Consider the following 12,488-nt stretch of genomic DNA (forward strand, 5'->3'; position numbering starts at 1 on the left):
AACTGAACAAAAGCCTATGAAGCAAAGTCCCAGTCTGAAGTAGTCCTACACACAAGTTACATAATTCACAGGTAAGGCATGTGAAACCAAAAATCAAATCAGGTGTTAAGCAGCAAGGTGAACCCAGTATATACTACACATGATTGAAAATAGATTTGTTTTATCTTCTAAGACTCATATGAGTTTGTTCTGGACTGTAATGGCACAAGAGACATTACTGTTTCACAAGATAAGAAGCACTGTATGTTTTAATAAAATATACAAAATTTGTAGATGACATCAAGTGAGGGAGACAACAGTGAAGGAAGAGGCCTATTTCTGTGCTTTGCAGCTTCACTTTGTAACTGAGATTTACATCAGTAACTGAGACTTCAGTATTAAGCTGCTGAAACAACAAAGTAACCAATTTAGAGCTTTTTATGCATCTGTCCGTGATTCTAAAACTGGTGTATCTAAGTTCTTTCTTTCTCCCTCGCTATTACATTCCCTTTTCAGTGATATAATATGAGTCTGTTATGACACATTAAAAAAACCCAAAACATCAATTTCCTTCTGTCATCAGGCCTATGTTTTCAGAAAATGCTCTCTAATTTTGGAAAACTCAATCCATAATGTAGATTCTTATAGACATGTTCAATGAATGATGATAGCTTAACTTCACCTAGGTTTGTAGCTTTTCCAAAGGGAACAGTCCCTTTCTAAATTCAAGGCTCAGAAATAGAATTATGCAAACTCTTATTGCCTGTATAAAACTGAGCTTCAGATGTAAATATGATAACAGAAACTAGAGGATCAGAGCTTCTAATTAAATTTTCATCACTTCAGTAGCATTGAATTTATAAGTCTTTCAGTTTTTCACTGCCCTTATTACTCCAACTTTCACAAAAAGCAACCTATCACCTCCCACAACTGTGCTTAATAGTGCTCCATTTGGAAATTTTTTATCTAATCAGCTTGTGATGTTTTCTTTGCAGTCATTGTGGTGCTGTTTGTAACACTAAGACGACATAAGAATGAGCCTCTAATCATCAAAGACGATGAAGATGTGAGGGAAAATATTATTCGTTATGATGATGAAGGAGGTGGAGAAGAAGATACAGAAGCTTTTGACATTGCAACTTTGCAAAATCCAGATGGAATAAATGGATTTTTGCCTCGTAAGGATATTAAGCCTGATCTGCAATTTATGCCCAGACAGGGTCTTGCACCTGTTCCTAATGGTGTTGATGTTGATGAATTTATTAATGTAAGGCTTCATGAAGCTGATAACGATCCCACGGCTCCACCATATGACTCTATCCAGATTTATGGGTATGAAGGAAAAGGGTCAGCAGCTGGTTCCCTTAGCTCGTTGGAGTCCTCTACATCAGACTCAGATCAGAATTTTGACTACCTCAGTGAATGGGGTCCTCGCTTTAAAAGACTTGGAGAACTTTACTCAGTTGGAGAAAGTGACAAAGAAACTTGACAGTGGATCACAACTTTTTCACTGTTGACTTAATGAACATGTAATATTCTAGGGCCACTGCTGTTAGTTAAGACTAATGTGGCTTTTTGTTTTAGAGGCAAGTTTAGCGCCAATCATCTATAAAATCAACTACATTGTAATGTTGAACCAAAAAAAAGTATATGTTAGGAGGTTAAGTCTTGTGGAGTGTGAAGTAAAGTATGTGGAGTGTCTAGAAGTCTTTGATATTCACTTGGCCACTCTGAAGATGGAGATTTGGATCTTTGATTATCTTCAGTGAATTGAAAAGAACAAAAAGAAATTGGTGCTTTCTTAGAAAATGGACTTGCAGGGATTTTGCTGTTGAACAGTAGCTCCTGCCAGTATGTGTAAAGCTAATCATTTGTTTCTGCATTGCCAACAAAGATCCTGCCACAGAAATGTTAAAAGCAATATCTTGGTCTTCTTAGCAATGCTGAATAGAAATAGCATTGTAAATTCCTACTGGCTTCTACTGTGCAGTGACCATACATTGTACATACAGTAATTGTTGGCCACGTAACCACAGACTGAATAGCATCTTTAAATATTGTGTCAAGCCTTAAAATATTCACATGTTCTTAATCCATTCCAGTGATGGGTAATAAATCCTACCAATGTGCAGAGATTCAGAGGCAGGGCTACAAAACCTTGCTTTACAAAAGGATCTTTTTCTAGAAGAAGGATTAATCCCGTGCTTCGTCTTCTGAAAGGAAAGAAAAAACTGTGAAAGGGGATGGACTTCCATATATGAAAGAATTGCTGATTTTATTGCTAAAGATCGAATTTATTTGTTTAATCTTTGAAATAAATATTTTATTGATGTCCATTACTGCTTTTATTTAAGATTGATAATCTATAAAATAAGATTATGAAGAAAACTAAATTATATCCATTAGATTTTTTTTCTATATATAATGAATGTTTAATATATGTACATTTTGAAAAGAAAAATGAAAAATTGTTTCAGACTAAAGCAGTAACCTATCCATTTGCAGTAGTTGAATATTAAGAGAATGCTGGCAGGAATAAAACTTTCCCAGAGAAAACTTTTGACAGTTTTATATCTTCTTCATAAATCTAGTACCTGGTGTTTTTAATACAAGCACAAACAGCTGGAAGTAAACTGGTTCATGTGAATATTTAAACTGTAGACTTTTAGAAATCCACACATAACACAGTACAGTAAAAACCATGCTTATAGTTCTCCACTGTATTAGAGCAGGAACCAGTGTGTACATAATTTTACTGCTTATGTTATTAGCATTTCTTTTCTATAATATTCATAGTGATGCACCAGGGCTCTTGCACACAAAGAACAACACTAGAAGCTGCAAGCATACTCAATTTGTAATGCAAACTTGCCATTTAGAAGTAGCAATTGTATAATAAAAGTATGTATTACATGCAAATCATTTTAATTTTCTACTTTGTTTTGAAGCTATATTATTGTTTGTTTATTTACTCTGTGTATTGTATTCAGAGAAACTCCTGTATTGTTTCCTACTTTGTGAAATATATTTTTATAAATACTTTTCTTGTTACTGCTTTTCTTTCAGTTTTACCTGTACACTGCAGAAGCGAATCTGCCTGAATAACTTCATAGTTTGTTGGGGAATGTAGTTCCTTCAAAATCATTTATTTATTAGTTGGATACAGTCAAAATAATAATAATAAAAAAAAGGATAATGTTTGAAGCAATTTTGGCAGTGTTTGCAGAATTAGATATGCAGCAGCCTGTGACCACAGGAGTTATGTGTGTCTAATTCACTGCACCATGCTGAAAAATAACCTCACACATTTTTTGTTAGGGTACTGCTAGTAAAAACAATCTCCTCTCTTTGAACTCCTCATTAATGTTTGTTCTGCAAACAAAAATGTCTTCGTGCATCACCCCCATTTTGCCTGTATTATAAAACAGAAACATTTACTTTAGCTGCAGCATGGCTGGTTTTAATGGCTGTAGTTTCTGGACAACTAATACACTGACACCAGTTCTATATGTATTATAAAGATTTTGCTGAAATTAATGAAGTACGCAGTTCATTTGAGATACACTGCATTAAAAAAATGCATCTGAACACCTTTATCTAGAAATTTGGGCAATACTGTAAACTGAATGGTGAAGTCATCTAAAGGTAGAATAAAAGCAATCATCAAGATTTCAATGAAATCAAACATATTTATGTAACAAACCAAAACATTCTTATTAATCTCACCAAGTCCCAGGGTGTTCTGGATTGCCATGCCAAAGCTAACAGCAATGTAAATGGAAGAGTCTAATGTGAAACAGACTGAGCCCATTTCTAGTCCACATCCCAATCCTGGGAGCAAAGGAAGGTGCTGTGAGATATGGATCACATTATTGTCTATAGTCACATAAGCATTTAGGGCAAGTAGCTTTTACTATGAGTTATATTATAGACTACAGAATTTTGCAAAGCTCTTTTGTAGGAAAACTCACAAATGGATAACCTTCTGATTGCCTTTTTGATTGAAAATTCCATCTGAGACCACGGCAGTGCATTCAGTAATAAGATTTCCAGGAAAAAAAAAATCCCATCACTGGCACTGTAGGAGAGGCAAAGCATGACAGAAATCTCATCATTGTCAGTCAAAAAGAGATGATAGCTACTACTTGTAGGCATAGCTGTAAATTGTGTATTTATACAGGTTTTAAATGTATCTACAATGAAATGGGGAGACAAAAAAATGAATTTGTGATCTGTCAAGAGCGACATTTTACTACTTGAAGTCATTGTTACAGAGAAATTATTCATTCCATTGACTATTTCCATGTAGATATAAATTTTATATTCAAACTACATGTCAGAGGGTTAAATGTTGTTCACTGAGTTTTCCAGTACTTGCTGGGGTTTTTTTGGCAATGAAATGAATTCAGTATACAATTTTTTTGGATAACAATTGTATTTAGAGGGATTGGGATCATATTCTACATTTCACATCTAGATTTAGACATATCAGTGACATTTTTTTTAAGCATGTAAAATGGTAATTCATCTTTTTCAACAACGTTTAATTAGCAAATGACTCGTAAGTGATGAGGAAAATGCATTAAATTAGAATTATTACTACTGATAAATTTGAGAATTAAATTCTCAAAATCTTTTACAAGAGCCACATGCCTTAGAGTCCCATTGATTCCGGCTTTCCTTCACCTAACTACATCTCATACTCATTTGTCAGAACTGCTGAAGTAAATCATCCTACATATAAAAGGTGGAATTCTGAATTTTTGGCCTGGACGTTGTCCAGACACAACATTCAGCTCAGTCATTTCAAAAAGAAAATACTGTGAAGTGAATGTGTATACGAGTTTACTAATTACAACTCAGACAACTGAAGGTCTTCAATATGTTCTGTCCTTTACAGTAACTGAGAGCATATGCTATTTGTGTGCTGTGACCTTGAAATCAAATCTTGGAAAGCTCATTTAGACATAATCCGTTTTTCACCCGGTATCACTTATACCCTTTTTTCTATGATGAATTTGAAATTACTTTGAACTATACAGGAGAGAAAGTGGCTGAAGATTTTCATTTAAATCAGCAGTTGCTGATCACAGGAGAAACATTTAACACTATGGCAACTCTAAAACCCATCAACTCTGTCACAGCGCAGCAGTAACAATTCTCAATCTGGAGAACAGACACAATGTCTGTGAAACAGTATGTTTGAAATAACTTTATTTGCACAGCGCTGCTAGAGATGATCTGCTGATTTTAATATATAAAGAAAAATAAATCAACTACACTGTATCCATGCAGTTGCATGTCCCTACATATGTGTGTAGCAAATGATTTTAACAGCCTGCATGGTCGCTGAGTTCTAGAAATGGACAAACAAGCTTAGAAAGCTTCTCCAAGGTCTGTCCAGCTGTAGGAAACCTTGATGGGTAGTCTGATTTTATACCTGATTTTCTTGGGGTACAATTTCAATTTAATAGAGCTATTTCCCTGTTTCTCTCCTTTTTCCTGCTCCTCTTTCCACTGTTTCACCTATCCTGACCTATAATACAGTGAATATGAAGTTGGGAAGTAAGTTCATTAAGACCACATAGCTCTTTTTCATCTGTTTTCAGCTGATTTGTTAAGTGACTGAAAACAGCAGGCAGGCCAGGATAGTTAAGTTCACCAAGCTCTCTTCCTTCTCTCCTATCCTATTTGTGTTTTAAACCCAACAAACTGTATCCTTACTTTTCAGGTGTAGTCAGAAGACTGTATTGTTACTTGAACAAGTTCAAGTGCTGCATAAAAAAACTAAAAAGCGTGACTAGAAGCAATAAAAAAACCCTATATATATAGTGCACATTGAGGTTTGCTTATTCCAGAGGACTGTTTCTGTATTTTAAATTATGCTGAAAAATGTAAAGACAATGATGGTGCTTTTTAGTTAATAGGAAGAATGTTCAATAACAACACACGTTCATAGGTGTTTCTGATCAACAAAAGTGAAAAGAGGTTACTCAAAAGAATTGTTTTTCAGATTTTGAAAGTTTTTAGCAGTGGCAGGATTTCCTAGTAAATTAAAGCTTAGTGAAAGGGGAAAAAGTGGGAGTATTCACCATTATTAGAGTTTGCTTTCAGAGTGTAGTAGGTGTCATTAGCAGCAGTTAGAGTATTGATGGAATGAGCAGTGGAAGCTTTCTGTAGACTACCGTTCAGATAAGTTGGACTTCTATTATTTCTACATTTCTACAGTATTTGTGCAAGATAATATTCTGGCTTTGCAGAAGGTGGAAACCAATTTAACTTGCTGTATAATTCACTGTGATGGGTTTTGTAATCACACTGCAAAATGAGTCTAGCTGCTGTATTATACAATACTGATACTGGCTTATGTGCTGTAGAACTAGTCCCTCTTCAAATAATGTCATAGTATTCTAAATGAGAAAATATAAAAGCCCTGACAATGCTTTTTGTGCAACTGCAAGTAAGACATCTTCCAAAATGGCTAATAAAAGCAAGCTGAAGCACAGATTTTTCTGGCAGTCTTGTAAATGTGCTCATTAGCATTGCAACACAACTATTCCTTCTTTTTCCTCCTTCTGTCATCCCCACCCCACCCCCTCTGGCCCCAGCCTTGAAAAAACTAAACAAGAGAAATGAACAAAATGAAAATTTCAGCATTATCTTCAGAGAAGATATGTAATCATTTACAAAATTTCCTTTCGTTTCCTTCCTCTATTTCAGATGTTTGTTTGAATGAAGTCTGTGTGATGATGACAGGCAGCTAGAAGGGATGAGTAGAAGTTACCTGTTTCATTACATAAATGGAGAAAGTGTTTATGTATGAGGGCAATAGTACCCTTTCCTTAAAGTCTTGTCAAAATAAAAATCTTGTAGATGTTCTTCTAGGGAGATTGCATCACACCACATATATCCAGGGAAAGATCCTCCTCAAGGTATGCAAAATAAAGCTGTTCTTCTTCTGTTCACTCCCAATGAAATACTTAAAGTCCAGTGCTGACATCTCAAATTCCCATTTGTCAGATGAATTCAGGCCAGCTATTCAGTGACAGATACCTATATGCACCCAATACATGGTGCTTATGTCCTTTACTGATGTGGAAAGCTTTTGATTTGTGAAGTTTGGAATACACAGTCAGTAAGACAGAAGGCAGACAGCAGATAACTTGTGGTAAAAGGATGAATGATTCCAGAATGGATCCTCATTTTGTATCTTACTTGAGTCTTTGTGTTGTCTAGGTCTAGTCTTGATTTTTTTACCCACAAAATCCCTTTTTAACAGCAAAATAACAATTCCCTGCTCTTCATAAGAGCTTGGGTTCTGAATTCTAAAACAGGGTTTATGTTTGCGAGGGATGGGGTGTGTTATTTGTTTCTTTGCTAAAGGAACTTTCACTGATGGCAACATTGACACGATTCATTCTGCCAAATTTCAAACACTGGAAGTTCTAACAATTACTATGAAAATAAAAGAAGGTTGTTTTTTTTTTTTTTTTGAGCTTCATTATGATTTATATAAATAGAAGCAATGCAAACCAGTTGAAACACCTTTAAATAACCTTCAATGGTCCCACATTTCACATGATCACTTTTGGACTGATTTTCCAATACAGCGGTATACTTGTATTCACATGCAGCTGGTGTGCAAGGAAACTCCTCAGTCTCTTTAGGCATTGTTGAGGAATAAGTTTCCTACATTTTATCAAAAAGTGTGTCATGACTTAAATCTGTGGACAAGGATATAGGGTTTTGTACTCAAGAACACTTGCACAAGTAGAATCCAGAGGTGAATTCAAAGGCCTGGTTCAGTGTCTCAGCTGTGAGATAGATACAGTCAAGTGGACAGCTGATGAGAGGTAAGTAACACATTTTTTGGCAATACATGGGACCTCCCTCCTTCACACAAGGAAGGATTCTTATTCCAGCTATCAGACACATGGTTATTTTATAGCTTACTTGACTCAGGGGGTTATCCCAGCCTCTTGCCAGGCAAGTTCCGTGGTAAAGTGGAGAAGGTGGCTGAGAGCCTGTCATCTACAAAGGGGCAGATGTAGCTTCATAAGTGTTGTATTCAGACTGCTTTTACAGTCTTCCAGTCAGCACTGCCTCCCTTTCAATTTCTGCATTTTCAGGTCATAACTGTTTTAAGCTGTAGCAATGCAGTATAACCTGTTACACCAAAAACCTGTTACACATAAAGCCAGGATATTGTTAGGTAAAATGTCATTGCAACACAGAGCCGGAGATACAATTAATCCTTGCAGAAAAAGGTCAAGTATGAATCATCAAATGCTCTGCGTTTTTAATGGATATTTTCCAACTCTCTTATTTCACAGCAGCCATTTATTTTAATGTATATAGTATTTCTTACCTAAATAAAAGTAACTGTTGATAATAAAAAGGTTTTATTTAGACTGTCACAATGTCTGCTGGTTCTTTTTTATAATTTCCAAAACAAACAGGAAATTTTCAGCCCATGATTCTGTAGACCTAGCCTCATATATGATCAGAATGGTTTCCAGGGTGGAAGAAAAGCTGTTGGGCAGACACACAAATTATGCTCCAAGTTTTAGTGCTGTGCTGTTAAATGCTTCTTCATCCTTTTTGTTTTCATATGAGACTAGAAAACAGTAGGTTTCTGGGTGAGAGGTAAGCAACCTTTTTGTTACATAGAAGCCTAAGGTAGAGAAGGAAGCATGTAGGACTCTATACAGTGTGATATGTTATTGTAGAGATTTCTGTGAGAAAGGAATGCAATAGTGAGTAAAGGGGGAATGAACTGCTTAGTCCTAGCACATGTCTGCACTAGGTGTGAATGCTGTAGACTGAGAAGGGCTAATTTGGCTCTTTCTGGGTTTGGCATTTATTTCTGATTGCTTTTAGGTGGAAGGTGAAACATACACACACACAAAAAAAAAAAACAAACTGAAGTAGTAAGTCAGATTTAATACAAGACATCCTGATCTAACCCAATACCTGATGAGGTAAGCATGTAACAATCATTTTTATATTTGTCCTAGGAACCCAGACATTTTTCTTTGAAAGCAGAAATTCAATACTTGGAAGTGCTTATAGAACATAGTTTGTATTTCTAGCTCTTGATGCTTTACATAAAACATGCAAACAAGTTTCTAGAACTTGTGAAGGGCTAATGATGAAAAAGAGGTACAGCTGGAAAAAGGGAAAAAAAAATACTGCTGTGAATAGTTCACCTAGCTCAAAGGGTAAAAGCTTCTCCTGTGCAGGGAACCAGAGTGAGACCTATACACCACTTAATTAACACTTAAACCCACAAAATATGGCCCTCAGCACTGCAGTGATTTTCTCTGAGGACACAAACATAGAGAATAAGCTTCAAACTTGCAGGCTATTGCCATTATGTTGGCAGTCTCATACATCATTGTAACTTTCATGCCTGTACCCAATGGCTTTACAATCCTGTAGTGCAGTGTAAGCTGAAAATGTTCAAAATTGTACCAGTCAGCTGGTGAGAATTCAAATAATGTACAAGAGTTGAAAGTGAATGAGCAGCTAAAACATAAGGTGTCACTTATAATCAAATCACTGTGTTGCAATCTGAGTCTGACTATAATTTGTTTTAGTGTGTATGCAGTAAACCCCAAATCGGATTGGGAATGTAGTGATTTCTGGGATGAGTAGCAGAGCAGAAAGCAGTATAAATGAGAATAGACCCCCAGAATTTCTCCCAAACACATTATAAATATGAGACAGAGCATACTTTTGCAGTATGGGTGAGAAGGCCAAAGAAATTATCAAAAGTTTGGAAAAACTGCAAACATGGACATTTAACACCCTGACATTCGGTCTTTATAAACAGGATTAAAGGTCCAGTTTATACAGTTCACAGGCATTTCTATTCTGACGAGATAACTATTAGCAATCTTATTCATCTACTCAGATTATTTTCTTCATTGTTCATATCTGCAACACAAGCAACTTTTTTTCTTGTTATAAAAGGAATTATCATCAGAGACACATGATCTGAGCAATAATACGTCTGATCACCTCACTATGCCTTAAATAGAATTTTGTGTTTCAGACTGCCTTTCAAAAACCCCAACACAACAAATCAAAAAACAAACAAACAAACCAGCATTTCTGGATCAGCTGTCTATATCTGACTCTTATTTTCCAGGTACTTAAAAAACAAATTAAGAATCAATTCATTAAGAAATCTAAGACCACATCTCAAATAAATGTAGAGAGAGGTAATGAAAGATTCTGAGAAATATCTAGAGATCTGCATCCCTGCTAGTACAAGTTCTAAATAAGTCCAAAATTCATAGTGGCTTTTTTCCCCCTGAGAGTCTGGAATGTCTTTCCATGAAAACCAGTGCATGAGGAAGCACTGTGTATGGAGGTAGGGTATAGAGCCTCGTCTGTGTTCCTGGGACTGTCTGTTTAGGTGTCGTAGCTTAAATGAGTTCAGGTTTATGGGAGAATGCTGTCCTGTCTCATCAGGGGATCAGAATATGACTTTTTTGTTCTCTCATAGTTATACTGACCATATTAGTAACTGTAAATAAAGGCATTAGAATCAAAACTACAAAATACAAAGTTTAGAAATAAAATATCTAGTCCCCTGCAAGATTAATTCCTCTTGAGAGTTTAGAAAAAAAAGGACTTTCAGATCTTCTTTTCTAACAATATGTAATAGGCTTAAAGAAATCATATGATACTATAAATAAATTTTTGAGAAGGAATTGTCATTGTAATACCTGTATCAATAAAGAGGATTTATAGAGTTCCCAAGCAGGTACTTCAGAACAATGGTCAATTTCTCATTACCCTTTACTCTGTGCCTGTCTTATTTTATGTGCTATTCTCTCAAAAAAATATTCCTGATATGTCTGTGTGCTTTGCTGATGATGATCCTGTGAAATATGTTATATGCCAAACTTTTTATTTAATGTGAGAGGACCAGAAACAAACAAAAAAACCAACCTTCCTGCAAATTCTCTCCTCTCTCAGATCTACTCCTTTTTCTGATAAAAAGACATATGCATTTACTAAGGTGAATATAATTTCGTCAGTTATGTTCTTTTAAATTATAGTCCTCCTTTGGTATGGTATAGATGAACTGTATGTTTATCATGTTTTGAGGTATGTTTGAGTTCTGGTAATAAGCGATTTTTAATCACAATTTCATCCATTAACAGGGACATGTTATGTGCCAAAATAGTGTCCTTTTCAGGAACTGGTATGTTTTTATGGCTATCTGTGTGATAAGAATGAAAGACAAACTTATTTTAAGTGATAGCCACTGAAAAAAAAATAAGTTTAACATGCAAGCTAGATAATTTCTGAAGTCTATATCATCAATAAAGAAAGAATATTAACAATTTGCCCTTATATTGCCTGAGGTAGTAGAAGACAGGGAAAAAAGGAGGAGATTATACTGGACTGGTGAGAGCCAAAATTATAATGGAGTCTTTAAAAAGTTGCTGTCATTCACAGGAGGTTTCCAGAGCATTAACCTGGTTGTTTGCCTCCATAATGAAGCAGAGAAAGAACATGTTAATAGTTTAATTTATAGCTAAACTTTAGAAACTCTAGGATTTTAAGACACTAAGAATTTTTTTGAGAGAGATGGATTCCATCAAGATTCTAAGAGAATTGAAGGGGAGGAATATAACTGTATCTCTTTAATGTACATTATTAGTTTCTATTACTCTAATAGCTGGATGCCTCACTTTTTTAAAGTTACCTGCACATCCCTTTATGTATGCATATAACAACATCCTACTAGGCAAAAATTAAGGAACTAAAACTGAAATGCTAAAGGATTTGTGCAAGGCCACACAGAAAATGTAAGAAAATAGGAAACTTAACCTAAAATTTCTGCATGTCCTGTAAGACCAGGTGTCCTGGCTTCACCGGGGCAGAAGCCTCAGCCTGCCATGGTCTGCAGGCCATTAGCAGTTTGGAGTCAGCCCGGATACCTGAACAGAGTTGGCTACACCTGTGTCCCAGACCATCAAGGTGGAAGTTTGCTGAGGTGGGGACCTCCTCACCCTGTTCTTCTTCCTGCTCCTGAGGATGCTTTCCTGTTTATTTGGACAGCAATACATTTGCTGGGATGAGTATAACTTTGTGTACTTTATATTGGCAGTGATGTTAGTTTGGCTGTTTCACTAAATCTGTTTTTATTTCAATATGTGAATCTCCTCTCCCCTTTCTGATCTCACTTCTTTGCTGGGGAGGGGTCACTGGGTACTAGAGCAAATGCTGTAGTTTAGCCTTGGGTATGGGATAAACATAAATGCCAGGTTTGGCTTCCTTCCTCTTTGTATCAAAGCAGACTATACAGTGACCTTAACAAGTTAACAGAATATCCTGTAACTGAATGAAGTGTAAGAGAAAGCTCCAGTTTTCACTTTTTCTGTTTGATTACAATCTCTTCTTTTAACACAGTTGTGATCTTGTTCAGCTTCTGAAATGATCAAGAGCCTTCCATGCAGTCTAATGTCAGTGTGATTAATTAATATCTC

General features: G+C 35.8%; 1 protein-coding gene across 1 annotated transcript in view; it reads left to right on the forward strand.

Moving 5' to 3' along the window:
- The window catches only part of CDH8 (cadherin 8, type 2), a gene marked incomplete at its 5' end in the record, with an annotated part of 94,431 nt that extends 91,413 nt beyond the window's left edge, over positions 1-3,018 (forward strand). Inside the window, one exon of the mRNA XM_008938485.1 lies at positions 975-3,018. Within this exon, the coding sequence (XP_008936733.1) occupies positions 975-1,468 (494 nt within the window). The remainder of the gene's footprint in view (positions 1-974) is intronic.
- Positions 3,019-12,488: the final 9,470 nt, after the last annotated feature.

This window comes from Merops nubicus, unplaced genomic scaffold, assembly GCF_000691845.1.
Source record: "Merops nubicus isolate BGI_N331 unplaced genomic scaffold, ASM69184v1 scaffold33004, whole genome shotgun sequence".
Lineage (NCBI taxonomy): Eukaryota > Metazoa > Chordata > Aves > Coraciiformes > Meropidae > Merops > Merops nubicus.